General features: G+C 38.9%; 1 protein-coding gene across 1 annotated transcript in view; it reads left to right on the top strand.

The window, feature by feature from the left end:
* tmem8b (transmembrane protein 8B) overlaps positions 1 to 17028 on the top strand; it is a 196050-nt gene that overhangs the window by 158758 nt on the left and 20264 nt on the right. Inside the window, exons 7-9 of the mRNA XM_057353725.1 lie at positions 8036 to 8132; positions 15691 to 15814; positions 15929 to 16071. Of these exons, the coding sequence (XP_057209708.1) occupies positions 8036 to 8132; positions 15691 to 15814; positions 15929 to 16071 (364 nt within the window). The remainder of the gene's footprint in view (positions 1 to 8035; positions 8133 to 15690; positions 15815 to 15928; positions 16072 to 17028) is intronic.

The raw sequence follows: 17028 nt of genomic DNA, 5'->3' as shown, positions 1-17028 counted from the left end.
AGTTTTTGTAACGTTGCTCTCTGGTGACAACTGTAAATTCTCATTTAATTTAATTACACGTAATCTCATTAGTTTTTATACTTTCTTATACATATTGCATGAAGCTTGATTATTTTTTTTATTTCTATTTGTTTGATTTTGTTTAGGTGTAAACTTTTAAAGAGCATTACTGTGAAACTTCCTTTTTTAGATGTGCCTAATTTATGTTAAGGATTAGCTTGTTTCAGTCACTGTGGTTCTTGGTGTAAATCTGTAATCCCCCTTAATCTGTCAGAGTATTACTAGCCAAATCTCCATCAGAAAGTATCTTTATTCTTTATAGATTTACTGGAAAACGCAGGTAAACGGGAAAACAGCAAACTTTGCTTTTTATAATGTTGACAGAAAGGTCTACAGTTATCATTAATGACATACAGAAAAACGTAATCTCTTAGATTACACAATTCTTGTAACTTAATCTGACTACTTTTTGATTACATTTAGATTACATTTGTTTACAAGTGCCTGTTTTATCTTTACCTGGTGTATCTGTGTCAATAACAATTTTCTTGTTACATTTTAAAACATTAAAATGATATTAAATTAAATTATATTAAATTATAATGAAGTACTAGACGTTAGTCAAATGCCTTTATACTGAATGATTGCAATACAACAGCACATGTAATTACAATGAAAATTGTTAAAGAATAGAAAAAAGGCCTTACAGTGTAGATATCAAGTGTAGATACCAAATCAATGTAAATGGGTGTAATAGTCATGCAGTGATGGGCAAAACAAAAAGTATTCAGATGGCAATCTGACAATAAGATTTTAATCTAAACAATAAGCTTTTGTCTACATAATTGAGATTCATAAATACCTGCATATATTATAGCCACATTAATAACGGTTTGCTAATAGCAAATGTAAATGTTCACAATAGACTGGATTACAAATGACAGATACACACAGTCACCAAACAACAAAACCAAGATGTGAAAGATTAAACTTCTCACTGTGCTTGTGATTATTTTATACAAAATCCAATTTAAACAATGGAGAACATATCAATATTTTTCACATGTATTACCTTTGTGAACAAAAAGTTTTTAACTGGATGATATATTGTGAATGCTGGGCATGGACAATTCAACAGCACAAATCTATTTGGATTTATGACTAATGCAGTTTCGCAATGAATGTTGTGATTTACACTAATCGCACAAATCAGTCAAAGTATTTTTAAATGTAACGTAATTCAATTACAAGTACTTGATTTTTGGAATCTGATTGCATAATCCAGATTACAAGCAATCAATTACTACCCAGCTCTGTGAACAACCAATCATATACTGTATTTATGAATTTTGCAGATGCTTTTTTTCAATTTACAGTGCAGACATCTTATTACTCTAGGAGTCAAATCAGTGACTTTGGTGTCGCTAGTACTATACCAGCTGACAGGTCTGGACTGGGAAGAAAAATCGGCCCTGGCATTTTTAGTCCCGCATCAGCCCTCCACCGAATCTGTTGACGGTAGGGGGGGGGGGTGGAGGGGTGCATGCACATGCATACGTGTCTTTTGCATTCGCGTTGCGTGCATTCGCATTTATAATACGTCCATCTAAGTGGCCAATGCCTCCGTTACGGCCCCATACGTTAGCGGCAAACGCGTCCGTTACGACCCCATACGTTAGCGGCCACCGCCTCCGTTCCGGCCCCATACGATAGCGGCCCACCGGGAAAACGCCCGGTACGCCAGATGGCCAGTCCGCCCCTGCCAGCTGAGCTATGATAAAGCCACCCAACCATTTCTAAGGTGATTTTGTTATCAAAAGTCATATTGCTGCATTTCTCTTTAAACTGACTGTTATATGACTAATATTTAAAAGATTCAATAATAGAACTTTGGATCACTTCAGCTTGTGGGAGGCAGAAGCTCATTGCACCTAGTCTGATTAATATGCAATGTTAGCAAGTGCTTGCCAGCACCCAATTGCCTGAGAGGTGCAAACTAAAAAGGATCTAGCAAATGTCACCATGTCCTTGTTTGTCTTACGTACTGTAACTTTGACTTGATATCAGGATTTTAAGAGTATTTAATCATTGAGATGTCACTTAAAACTCATTGAAAGTTTCCGTATTAAGTCAAGAAAGGAACATGGACCTATTCATTAGTTTATAACTCACACCACAAGTCAAACCTTAAATTCTGGTGAAGGCCACAACTCTCGGAACAGCCTTTATACATCTCTCTCTCTCTTTTATTGCTGCATTTAATAGATGTTTGCTGGAGTGACATTGAGCAGAAGAAGGAGAGACCTCTGTGGCTGAGGTTATTGTGAAAAAGCCGCATGTGAGGCTTTTAGTAGCTGAAAGATGCTGCAGAGTGAATGAGAGTTATTACAGCATTGCTGAGGAGGAAGTGTTGCTAACATGTTTCTTTGACAATTTAAATGTCTAAGATTAGGTGAGACGTTTAATCGTTTCAACACTCTGAGAGTATAATGAGTCTTTTATTGAGATGAACACTTCTTAAAAGATGTACAAAAATGTCAAGGTAAGCTTGAGAGTGGGAGAACAGATATAAGTTAGGGATGTTTACTGTCCTTACTTTCTGGTCAAATCTGACTGTTTGCGCAATCTGGTCCCCTATCTGAGAAAGGTTCAAAACCCCTTCAAAACCAGCAAACAGACCAGTTTGGTCTGTTGATTGGTGAAGTCTGGTTGTTAGACTTCCCCAAAAGCAATGGGCTGTTCATTGACTGTCTCTGGTGAGCTATATCAGGTCATTTGTCCTCGGTTATGGAGGCGAAGATTCAATTTCTCCAACATGCACTTTGGTGAGTATCTGATGATTGGTGGTATTTTTGTCTTTTACTGGCTGAACTGGGCATTTACAAAAAGGTTCTTTTACAGGTACAGACGGGCCCCTTGAGTGGGCGCCACAGCCATAAACTAAATTATTTCCATTTTCAAGCCATATGCTGCCATCTGGGAAATATCTTGATAGGACGGATAGATGATGGATGTCTGCACTATTGACATAGCTCAGGTTTATAAGCACACTGCTTAATAGGAGCCATTCCTGTTTCCACCAGCAGCCACACATCCTCTTGTGGACTCAAGGGCTAATAGTCAGAAAGCTGGACAGACCACACAATGAATGTCTTTTTAAACAGCTTGTGTGATTACATTGATGCATTTGGCAAATCAGAAGCAACTTCAAATATATTCTAGGTCTACATTTTATCAGTACAAACCTTTGGCATTGGCATTTGTTTCGGCAAGCAGGGACACCTGAAGTTCAAATTCCCCAGACAATGAATGCAGGGGAGAAATAACAGCGATGCTGACAGGAAAACAAACAAATAATTGTGCTCATGTTTGTATACTGTATGCTAGAAAGTCTTGTAAGCCCTGATATTACTTTCCTGACCACACATAAAATGAATTTCCACTCCTGATTATCCTCGTTTGCTAAACTTTTTTGAATGATTTTCAGAAACTTTGTTACACTGTAAAAAGTAAAGGTTTTTCGAGGAACCATTTGGGCTTCTTCACACTGGCAGAAGCCTCATGGGAAACTCAAAGCACCGTTTAACGAAGGGCGGTTCTCTGAGGAACCCTCAAGGCTTTTTGAGGCACCCTTTTATTAAAATGGTCTGGAACCACCTTGGGTGCTTCAAGGCACCATTTCACAGTTTATCCTATGTTTTGTTTACCCCTGTAGTGTATTGTTCTGCTGTATTGCTATTCGCAATATTTTAATAAGCATAAATACTAAAAGCAAACACAAGCACACAGTTTATTGATAAACAACAATTGACACTGAATAAATATTCACTGAATTGTCAATATTGTACATGACAATTCTAAATTCATGAAATCACATGTAGAGTTAATAAGGTGTTAGTGATATTGTTATAAATTAAAAGTTTTCATCTTTAAAAAATAATTTGACTTAACTCATATATGTATTTAAAATATAAATACAGAAATATTTCAGGTACCTTTTAAAATGTACAACTGCAACAAGTATGATTCAAATTTACCACAATACAATCAGTAACATTTTCACTGGACATTGACAAAATTTACATAGGACATTAAGACAGCTGAAGATAACTTAATAATCTGCTTCTGAAAGTCCAGAAAAAGGAATCTCTCATAGCAAGGCCTCCCCATGATAATTTACCAGGTGGTGTAAGGACCCATATGGTCAAAGTGTGACAAGCAGTTACAGTATAGACAGGCTCAAAATGCTTTCAGAAAGAGGAATTATCTTTCAATTAAAGCAAAGTGACAATTTGCTCAGAGGGTCAGAGAAATGTTTCACAGCACAAATGACATTCTGGATCATTTAATTTAAAAAATCCATATGATAGCACTGATGCCCTGATATAATGATTACTGTATGTGCCTGATGTTTGGAGACATTTCAGTTTGTCTGCTGGCAGTATGACAAGCCACCTGGCAAAAAAGTTAAATATAATATTATAGTCATTCATGCATTCTTCTTTATTCAGACTTTATTTTCATTAGAAGCAAAGTCTGATTTTGTACGTTTCCATATTATTTTTACATGGGATAAATAGCATGATGATACAGTAAATTGGCAGCATGGTGGTGTTTATGAATCTTTGATGAATAAATAACATTTTTGCTAGATTTAAATAGACTTTTATTTAAACATTTAAATAACTTGTAGTTTTTTTAAGAATGTCATAACATTCGATCACATTGCAAGATCACATTTGATCACACTGGTAGAGTAGGTGTTATTAAACCACTTTGTTATGCAGCGTACAGTAGAATGCAACTATAAAGGTCTTATTTCAACTTTCTCTAAATTTTTGGACTTGTGAACTGTTCGATTCAACTGCTTGGCAGCCTTTCTGGGAAAAACATACAACAGCAGATGTACGCTGTGCCCTCAGCTCATGAGTTTGTCCTCAACATGCACAACTGAGAGAAAGCCAAGAAAGGTGCGAGTTGAGCCAGGGCATCATGCTAATGAGCTGCAGGAAAGGCCACGAGATATAAAGAGTGTTCTTGTGTTTTTGTGTGCAAGGAATCTATCTTTTGTGAAGGTGAGTCTGTGTCCATGGGGGTGTGTTTGTCGAGTAGTCCCCCCCTCCAAGGGTGCTCTGAGTGCATCTCATGGACAGTTTGAGGTCAAGTCTGATTCAGGCGTGCCATCAGTTCTTAAGTGATTTCTGCAGCAACCAAGTTCTTCATTTTCCCTGGATAATTACGTCCTTCAAGTATGAAGGCAGCGAGCGGATGCGCTTAGTACCGCAACTCTCAGAAGACAGGCTGCTGGACAAAATGTCAGCCTCTAGAGAACAAACAAAATTAAAGATTTAAAAAATTAAAGATTTTAATTAAAGAGTCAGTGGAGGTCTCAGACAGAATGTGAATAACTAAATTGCATTCTCAGTGTTTATGAAATAATAATTGTTTATAATGGACACTACATTATGAAGGTATGAAATATATATTGTTTATAATACACTACAATATTATATATTATAGTACACTACAATATATTGCAAAATTGCTCAAGGAACTGTCACATGAATAGAGCTAAACAGATCTACGCCTTTTGCATAAAAATTCATAAACCTTCATATGAATTAGTCTTGGTTATGCTTCTCTGAGCAAACAGGGCTTTATTTAGTGTACTGGTCATTTTTCACACCTTATTCAGAAATTACCACATGGGTTAACATGTTATTCTACGAAGGCGCTAAGAGGAATTTTATTAGGAGCTTGATGTGTAAAATGTTTTAGTGATGGATGGTTGATTTTTCAGTCCCATTAAAGATTGCATGTCTGTTGCATCCTACATTAGTAAGAACTTACAGCAGATGCCTGATTCGCATTACTGAAAAGGTGAGAAGTTACAAAAACGTGCAAATAAAGGCAATATCAACGGGTACAATTCATTCCCTTTGAATTCCCCCAAAGTCTTTTTTTATCTGATTTACCTCATTTGTCCTCCCATTTGTCTGTAATTGTTCTTCTATCTTTTGTTCTTCAATTTATTGACCTCTCCTTGCATCCTATTAGATTAATTCAGTCATTTTAAGTGTTCCTATTCTCTATGACAGCCTTGTCAACATCTACACATTAAGCACAATGTGCCATCAATTTGGTTAACCTCTAAGCAGTTATTTATATTGATCGTTTTGGTATACAGTAGTTTTAAGTTACAAGCATAATGCAGAACAAAACTTATTTATTTTCTCCCTGTTATTGACAATATTTGTTTGCAATGACAGTTTATCATTGCTCCTCTTGTATTTGCAAGTCATCAGGTGCTACCCTTTCTATTAAACGCCAATACTGCGGTACATGTGGCTTTCACATTAGACAACCTTCGGAGTGCAGAATTAAACTTTTGCGGCCCGTTAATTTTGAAAGCGGCTTGAATGACAGCCAAGAGCTGCCCTGAGTGAACCCAGCTGGTCATCCATCATTGTTCAAAATTTACATTCCAGATTGGGGTTTGGTTGGAGGCCAGCTCAACACAGGTGCTTGGCACAGCATTGACATTAAAACACTCCACGTTGACTATTGAGCACAAGACAAGCCAGGAAATTTCAGATGGTGTTGTAATGATTACTGAAAATACCAGCTTGAAGTTTTTGTTTCAGAAGATGGTGGTTTAGATTAAGATTACAGGCGTTCTTAAATTACAGAGAGTAGTCTTTTTGCTGTTTTACGGAGCTGTCAGGCTTCATGAGGAGAGAGAAAATGTCAGAGATTTCCAAGTGACAAGTGGAAACTAAAGCCTGACAAAGCCAAGACTTCATAGCTTGATATTTGAAATTTAAATTGATTTGGGCGTAACAGGGGCACATTGTCACACTTTTATTCACACTTATATTTTAGGGTAGCATTGTATTTGAAAGTCAACTTCGATATAGACACATAATGTAGCCTACTTCAAGTCCTGAGTAATATATTAATAATTTAGTTTAATAATATAAATCCCTTAAAGCACATATATCTGGGAGATGTCTATTTGACATCTGCATTTTCATCTGCAAAATGCTTTTTTTTATTGTTTGCTCATCTGCATCTCAGTCTCAGAGATCTGTCACCTGTCAGATGTCATATAGACATCTAGAAGATGTCTGTTAAACGTTTATGATTTAAAATGTATGTGTATATATATATATAAATATAAAATGTATGTAACAAATTAAATAAATGTTATTTACGTTTCTAAGGGCAGTAATCATGAAATATGGAGATACAATGTTTCACAAGGACAGCAGCGATTTACTTTAGAATTTGGGGATGCAAGTACTGCAGAAATGGCACACTTTACCTTTGCATATGAACACAACCTTGAATATTCCTTTTTACATATAGAAAATGGGATTCACATTTTATTCCTTGTAAATTTTTCAGGCACTGCATGAGCACTGTTAGATATCCACATTAGAGGGTGAAGCTTACGTTTCTAGAGGCCAGGGGCCCTCTGCGGCTTCTTTGGGATCTGTTATGTGCTTTCGCACTACGACAAGAGACAAGTCATTTAATTATTAACCATCGTTAGGCTGTCCAACTGCTTACTGTCTCATAGAATGTACTGAACATCTCTGATTAGCCAAACGAACATGGCAGTCTGCTTCAAAGTGCCTATTTACCCCTCTCTCTCCGCAATTTGCGTGTGAGGGAGAGAGTTTGCTAATTTGCCTTGTCCTGGATTCGCTTATTCATCAGGCCTCTCTGTATTATTTATGAATCGTGTGAAAGGCGAACATCTTCATTTTCAGACGTCTGTGGATAGGGGATTTGCGGCGCAAGATGATTGGCCTTTCACACATCTACAAAGAAGCACTTTTCCTTTGATATTCCCATGAAATTATCACATCTTGAACGGTTATATCACAGGCTTCTCCTTAGCCCTCCAAACCCTCTTTTGACCTGCTTTGTCTCGCCCGCTGTCTACGGTTCAAAGTAACTTTTAATTGGCTTCGATGTCCACTTATCTTTACTGAGATTGAAACTTATTTTATCTCTGTTTTTCTTACAGTCTTCAGTGAGAGGGGAGAATATTACAATCTTTGGCTGCTTGAATCATGGAATGCCGCTGTCTCTTCATGACAACTCATCAGTCAGATGTGAATCTGGTAGGAGAATCTTACATTTAATTTACGCTCTAAAACTATTGGCTTGTTTTAACCCATTGTTGGTTCAAATATGGACAAACCCATCCGTTGGATTATATTGAGATGTTTTTCTATTTATAACCCAACAGTTGGGTGTAGGTGTCAGGGTCACACGGAAAAGAACCCAAATGCAGGCAGAGGCGGTGGTGAAGGGGTTAACAAGGAGTTTATTAACAAATAAAACACCCACGAGGGGGGAAAACTAAACAAAGGCAAAATACAACAAAACAAAGACTTCCCACGGGGGGCAAAACAAACAAGGTAAAAATACTAAGAATACTATAAACAAGGAATACACACACCAGACGGGAAGCAGGAACAGGAACAAGGCAACAGACTAGGTAACACACTAACATCCACGAGGTACGAGGTTTTAACAGCACGGTACAGGGTACAAGGTACACACAAAACGAACGAGCACAGGACAACGAAACATGAGGGCATTTTAAAGGGAGACAAACAAAGGAAGATAACGAGGGGCAGGTGAGGGTAACGAGACACGGCAGGAGAGCTATACAGGGAACGAGAGCTGCGGGGCCAATGACGAGACACGAGAAAGCACATGAGATGTAAAAACGTAAACAACTCATGGCTTTCTCACATAAAACCTAAGGGCTCTGTCCCGATCCTGCCACACGACTAGAAGTTCAGAAACAAGAAGGCAGAACCGTGACAGTAGGTCTGGGTGGTATGACGGAATATGCCGTTACGGCAGAATAAAATGTCAACCGTAAGAGATTTTTCTATTCCGTGTATTCTGTGGAATGTAAATAAGTAGGCGTGGTTAACTTGGCGCTCTGCAAGTTGGGCATTATGATGAAAAAACCTGTGAATTAATCCGTCTATAACAAATTAACAAATCAAATATTCTTTTGACCTTCTTTCAGTCTTTCAGTTTCGTGATCCACTCCAGTCCGGCGCTTTCTCTCTCACCCGCAGTGCTCATGGGTGCAGGGATCTGCGCATGCATATAAAAACGCTCATTCTCACATATTTCAGAAGTCAGATCGCTTTTTAAAGCTGTTAATAGTTTTAATAAAGTTAAATTTTAGGCGAGCCGAGGCGAAACTTGTGTTGAAACGCTCGATGATGTGCATGAGCGCTTTGACGTGATGCACCGCTAACCCTCGTTTTGGGAGACACGTGTAGAGTCACCAGAGACTCACAATGCAAAGACCAGCATGAGAATAAACAAACCTAAAGACAGAGAGCCGCAAGAGCGATGAAGACCAACAGTACAGACCATACTGCATTGTTATACATGTTGTCTATCTTACTTCTACATATGATATAGCCAGAAGATAAATATAAATAAATAACAAATCTTATTATCAAAACTTAATTTGATATCTTTAGTACATTTTCATAATTTGCCTACATTTAAACTATGGTGAGCATTTAAATGAACTGTAATGAATAAATAATTTAAATCAATCTAAGAAAAATTAGGTATATAAGATATAGAATTATAATGGGAGATTGTTACCGTGAAATATATCGTTACCGTGAAATAAAATTACTCATTCAGTGAAATTCCGCCCACCCCTAGTTGGATGTGTCCATATCTGACCCAAACATGGGTTGAAACAACCCAACATTTTAAGAGCGTAAAAATCTTAATCATTGTCATGTGTAATAACACTGTAGTCTGAACCAAGACAAAACACCTGCGATCCATTCATCCCTAAGATGCTTTAAATGGAAATTACTTTCCCAGTTTGGCAAACTGTAATCTGATTGTCTGGTTTTGCATATTGTCTGGGTTTGCATAATGTCTGGGTTTGCATAATGTCTGGTTTTGTGTTAAATTTCAAGAAAATTTCATGTTTTTAAAGTATTTTGATGGGCTTTTATGTTTATAAGAGAGTAGTTAACAAGAAAGTAGCTCCGACAAAACTCATTGTGTTTTGAATTTGATTGAATTTGCTAAAGTATGTCAGGATAGACATATCCTGTTGATAGATTCTGAGCAAGTTAACTATTTCCATAACTTCCATAAATCAATACGTATTACTTTGAATGGCCACACATTTTCAACTATTATAATCTATTAAAGATTAACTCTTTCCTAAATTTAATGTAGAACCATAACTATAGTGTTTGATCACACAGTGATTTTTAGCTTGAATAGGCTGTATTGTGGACCAGACCTAATGGCGTTCAGTCAAAGGTTTGGATGTAAAAATGTGAAGGGAAAAGCAAAGTCTACATTTATTTCCAGTTGTCTTTTAAATTGGTTTGGGCTGATGCCCTTTGCTGTAATGTTCGTAAGACAACTGTGAATTTATTATATTGCATGAAATTCCCTCAGGCTTTGATCCAAAACGCTACTGAAAACAAAAAAGAAATTAAATGAATTTTTTGGAAACAACTCAGGTCAAGAAAAAAGATGTTGCCATTTATATGTAAATACCACATAAATTGCATCTTTTTGTTGGAGGTGAGATGTGGTAAACTTGCTTCTTTTACATAAATACAAAAATTACTGTTTTTGAAGCTGTTGCCACCGATCTGGACGAGCTGAGAGAAACTGTAACTTCATATATCAGTTTCTGTGAGGATATGTGCATCCCTACCAAGTCTTATCTAACTTACAACAACGAAAAACAGTGGTTCACGGCAAAACTCAGACAGCTCCGTCGGGCCAAAGAAAATGCTTACAGGAAAGGGGACAAAGTCTTGTATAAACAGGCGAAATTCACACTGGAAAAGGAGATCAGAGGGGCAAAGAGGAATTATTCTGTCAACTTAAGGAACAAATTCTTTTCCAGTGATCCTGCTTCAGTGTGGAAATGTCTGAAAGATATCACCAGTTACAAGACACCATCCCCCAGCACTTTAGAGAACCAACAACTAGCTGACGACTTGAACAAGTTTTATTGCCGGTTCACACAACCATTCACACCTTCAGCAACCCCCCTCTCTCCCACACCTACAATTCAGATCGCTGAAGAAGATGTGCACCAGGTCTTCAGAAAGAACAAAAGAAGGAAAGCACCAGGCCCAGACGGTGTGTCACCAGCCTGCCTAAAAATATGTGCTGACCAGCTGGCCCCCATCTTCACACAGATCTTCAACAGATCACTGTAGCTGTGCGAAGTCCCCTAATGCTTCAAACGCTCCACCATCATCCCAGTCCCAAAGAAACCCAAAATTACTGGACTTAATGACTACAGACCTGTGGCTCTAACGTCTGTGGCCATGAAATCATTTGAAAGACTGGTTTTGACCTATCTGAAGGACATCACTGGTCCCTTACTGCAACGGTTCTCAAACTGGGGTCCCCGGACCCCCGGGGGTCCGCAAGCCATAGCTTGGGGGTCCGCGAAATAATTTGCAGTAAATTATTAAAGTTATGCCATATCATTAAAAATAGCGTAAGTACACATGGGAACCACTGCGCCAATAAAACAAAAATACTGATCCAATTACTCCCGCTTACGTTAGCTTTGGGCCAATCAAAACTCAAATGATTGTATCACGTAAATCTGACACATCACTCACTCGCATCACTTTGCTCAGGACGCACTTAGCACAGCTCCTGCTGATGTTTAGCTAGCTAGTGGTGATGGATGCCTATTTAAGACCTTCCACTTCATCAAGTGATGCTAAACCCAAACCAGCTAAACTGAGAAGATATGTCGACAATTATCTCAAGCTTGGTTTTATTCAGAGCAGCGACGGAAGACCAAAATGTGTCGTGTGTCTTCAGGTGCTAGCTAATGAAGCCATGAAGCCGGCCAAGCTAAAGCGGCATCTGATGACGAAGCACCCGGGGCTTAAGGACAAAACAATGGATTTTTTCCGCCGAAAGACTGAGGAATACATGCTTCAGAAAACACGACTGGTGAACCTGGCCACAACTTCAGAAAAAGCACAGAGGGCTTCATATTTGGTGGCTCAACGGATCGCAAAAAGTAAGAAGCCGCACTCAATTGGACAAGAACTTCTTCTTCCAGCGGCAGTTGAAATGTGTGAAGCTGTGCTTGGGACAGAGGCAGCTAATAAACTCAAAGCTGTACCGCTTTCAAATGACACCGTGAGAAGGAGAATTGAAGAACTATCGGCTGACATTCAATCACAGCTACTGGATAGACTGCGTTCATGTGAGCAATTTTCTATTCAGCTGGACGAATCAACAGACATTTCCAGTGCAGCTCAATTGATTGTTTTGGTGCGCTATCCCTGGGAAGGAGACATTTTGGAGGACTTTCTGTTCTGCAAGGAGGTGCCAGGCAGGACAACAGGTGAGGAAATATTCAGACTGCTGGATGCTTTCATGACTGAAGCGAGACTGAGTTGGGAAAAATGTGTGGCCGTTTGTACGGATGGCGCAGCGGCGATGACCGGCCGAAAGAGTGGAGTAACGGCGCGGATAAAGTCTGTCAATCCGAGGATTATGGCGACTCACTGTATGCTACACCGGCAAGCACTCGCTTCCAAAGACATGGAACCAGATCTTCACTGTGTTTTGAACACAGCTGTGACTGCGGTTAATTTTGTGAAGTCAAGGGCACTGCAATCACGTTTGTTTGGACAACTTTGCCGGGATATGGATGCTGGACATGACGCACTGCTATATCACTGTGAGGTGCGATGGCTTTCTCGTGGTAAAGTTTTGCAGCGGGTGTTTGAGTTACGCAGAGAAATGGCAGAGTTTATGACAGAGGAAAAACCCAACATCGCACAGTTTTTTACAGACCCGGAGAGTATGGCCAAGTTGGCATATCTTGCCGACATATTCAACATACTGAATAGCCTCAACCTCTCCATCCAAGGAGGCCACACATCCATCCTTGAAGTCAGCAACAAAATCACTGCCTTCATGAAGAAAACAGTCCTATGGAGAAGGAGGATACAAGACGGGATAACAGACATGTTCCCCCAACTGAGTGAGTTTCTCCACACAAACAACTTGTCTGTGGCCACAGTGAGGAAGGTTACGACCTCACACCTCACTGAGCGAGCACTTCAGCTCATACTTCTCCGATGTGAACACTGATGCCTGGGACTGGGTGCGCGATCCCTTTGCACCAGCTGCAACAGCAAATGGCCTGACAGGTAAGGCAGAAGAGCAGCTGTTGGACTTATCCTGTGATAGGACATTGAAGGCCCGATTCCAGCAGGTTAATCTGGCAAACTTCTGGCCCTCCCTCTCACAAGAGTATCCCGAACTCACTGCTGAGGCCATGCAAATATTGCTCCCTTTTCCTACAACATACCTCTGTGAATCATCATTTTCCACTTTGACTGCAATGAAGAATAAGTACAGGGCTCGTTTACAAGTGGAGGATGATCTTCGAGTCTGTTTGTCAACCATCACTCCAAGAATAGGAAAACTATGTTGTGAGAGACAGGCTCATCCTTCTCACTAATTTAGTGAGTTATTGATGTGAGTGATGTGTGAATTGATTTGTGTGTTATAATACTTTAATAGAGCTTAATGCAAATGTTTGTAATGTCTATATTTATAAAAATTTGAAAATATGTCATCCTTATAAGGCTTGAATGGCCCTACCATGTAAATATTTATTCCTTTCCTTGAGAATGTGTTGATTTTTCAATTGTTGGTTTTATATAATTCCTCAAAGCGCTTTAGCCATGAAACTTGAAAAATTAACTGTGTTCATTAGGACTTTGCCGGTCTTGTTACTGTTCATTTTCTGAAAGCTTTAAGATCTGTTACTTGAAAATTAGAAATGCTGTGAGGTCAAAATGTAATCTGAATAAAAATGACCCTGTGTTCAAAAGTATAGAAATGGTATTAACATTTATTTATTCAAATTCAATTTAAGTTCATTTCTATGAAACTCACCTTATGTATTTAGGTTGAAAAGTTTAAAATATAAATAATTCCTACGGCATCTAGGAGTATAAATGTCAGTAAACATTTGTTTAATCGGCATGAGGATTATAAGGGGGTCCTTGGAAAATTTTCTCCCCTGTAAGGGGTCCTTGGCCCCAAAAAGTTTGAGAACTGCCTTATCTGGACCCCCTGCAGTTTGCCTACAGAGCAAACAGGTCTGTGGATGATGCTGTCAACATGGGACTGCACTTCATCCTTCAGCATCTGGACAGACCAGGGACCTATGCGAGGATCCTGTTTTGGACTTCAGCTCCGCTTTTAACACCATCATCACGGACACCCTTCAGAATAAACTGGCACAGCTCTCCGTCCCCACCCCTGTCTGTCAGTGATCAACAGCTTCTTGACAGACAGGCAGCAGTTAGTAAAGCTTGGTAAATTCAAATCCAACACCTGCACCATCAGCACTGGAGCTCCTCAGGGCTGTGTTCTCTCCCACTGCTCTTCTCCCTTTACACGAATGATTGCACATCTAAAGACCCCTCTGTCAAGCTCCTGAAGTTTGCAGACGACACCACACTGATCGGCCTCATTCAGGACGGTGACGAGTCTGCTTACAGACAGGTGGTCAAGGAGCTGGCTGTCTGGTGCAGTCTTAACAACCTGGAGCTTAACACGCTTAAAACTGTGGAGATGATCGTGGACTTCAGGAGAAAGCCCCCTGTTCTCCCCAAACTCACCATCATGAACAGCACTGTGACTGCAGTGGAGTCATTCAGATTCCTGGGCACCACAATTTCTCAGGATCTGAAGTGGGACACTCACATTGACTCTATTGTTAAAAAGGCCCAGCAGAGGCTGTACTTCCTTCGCCAGCTGAGGAAGTTCAACCTGCCACAGGAGTTGCTGAAACAGTTCTACTCTGCCATCATCGAATCCATCCTCTGCACTTCTATACCTTTCTGGTTCAGCTCAGCTACCAAATCTGATCTCAGAAGACTACGGAGGGTAGTCCGGACTGCTGAGCGTATCATTGGTTCAACCATCCCCACTCTCCAAGAACTGTACTCATCCAGAATGAGCAAAAGGGCTGGTAAAATCACTCTGGACCCCTCACACCCAGCACACTCCCTTTTTGAACTGTTACCGTCTGGTCGACGCTACAAAGCACAGAGCACCAGAACGACCAGACACAGGAACAGTTTCTTCCCTCAGGCAATCCATCTTATGAACACTTGACATTAAACGCGGAACACACAACTCTATTTTACATTATTTATTCACCAAATTTGCACATATCAGACCTGTACATACATAATTGTCTATATTGTATATTGTGTTTTTGCTGTTTTGTACATTGCCTATTTCTATATTATTGTATATTATTATTATATATATATTTTTTTTTAATCATCTGTGTTCTGTCCTGTTGCTGTCTTTCTGTTGCACTGTGGAGCTTCTGTCACTATAACAAATACCCCGTATGTGGAAACATACTTGGCCAATAAAGCTCATTCTTCTTCTTCTTCTTAAATTTTATTTTATGGTCTGTAATGTAAGGTTTGCTTTAAACATCAAATCACAGACATTGCATGCAGGGTTTTCTCTTGAACACTCACAATAATAATTGTAAATTATCATTCCCAAACCACACAACCACTGGTGATAATGTGAAGTGTTTTGCTCATCCCTTACCACCTTGTCCTTTTTCAGATTCGGTTTCAGGATTTCAACTCTCCATTAACACCACTGCAAATATCACAAAGCTGAGGATACCGTACCCACAGACCGGCACGTGGTATCTCAGTCTGCGTTCATTGTGTGCCACTGAACATGGGTGAGTAGATTTACATAATAGAAAGTGGTTTAGAGTGCAACATAAATATAACGTTAAGTTAAAAAAGTGTATATTTTGCCCATCGCCTCAGTTTATTTTTATTGTCCGCTGTAGGTTTGAGATGTGCATTAATGTTACAGCCGAGATTTACCTTCGTTCTTACCTGACCCCCTGCATCAATGACTGTGGCACGTATGGCCAGTGCAAACTCCTGCGTACCAACAACTACCTGTATGCTGCATGCGAGTGTAAAGCAGGTGAGCAACCATATATTTCCATATGAAAAAAATGTGGTTAGTCATATAACACTTGTGCCTAGACCTCAGAGACATGATTAAACCTATTGTCTGTGAATTCCCTGCTCTGCAAATAAGTGGGAGATTGATTCAGTGATAATTCACATGCCAGTTTTTAAAAGACCTATAATTTTCTGTTCTGGAAATAGTTCAGACTGAATCCAGAGGATATTATTTCAGTTTGGGAATCAGCAGGGACACACCAAATTTTCTAATGTGATTTTGTTTTTCAAAACTGTGATGTGCTGTACTATTATACTTACATTTGTTGTTTAACTTTAATCTGCATTATAAATTATATATTCTAATCTTGTTCTGAATTGATATTGGTTGAATTAAGGAAAATGAATGTGCATTGACCTAACGCTAGAGTACGTTTTACTTTCTCATTGACTGATTTTGGGTAATTATGAATTAAAACATTTTTCAGTTTATTACCAAATTATATGAATAAAAGAAAACTGAATAAACTACAATCATAATCTAATAATCTGTCATTTGGATGCTGAAATTGTGTCACAAAGCATTATTGCTATCACAAACTGTATTGCTCAGAGGTTGCTCATTCATTGTTCAGGAGATTTGAGTTCTCAGTTGTGTTTCATTTACATATCAATGTAGTCTCTTAGAATTGCTTAGAAGATATAAAAATGGGAACAAATGAGATACTGTTAAAATACATTAATAGTATGGAGGTGTAAAATGAATTTATCTCAATTATTTTTTCTAAATGGAAAGATAATGGAAACCTTTGCTTTGTCAAATCTCTTGGATCTCATTTCTCTCCATATTTCTCCTAAAAAAAAGAACCAGATGTCACACAAATGTCTCCATTAACATTTCAGAAGAGATCTCAATAATATGACAAACTGAGCTCAGATTTGCCAAGTATGCGATTAAAAGGCAATATTATTGATG

The sequence above is a fragment of the Triplophysa rosa genome, linkage group LG2 (assembly GCF_024868665.1).
Source record: "Triplophysa rosa linkage group LG2, Trosa_1v2, whole genome shotgun sequence".
NCBI lineage: Eukaryota > Metazoa > Chordata > Actinopteri > Cypriniformes > Nemacheilidae > Triplophysa > Triplophysa rosa.
Note: the sequence above shows the minus strand (reverse complement) of the source record. Positions and strands in the feature narration are given on the sequence as shown.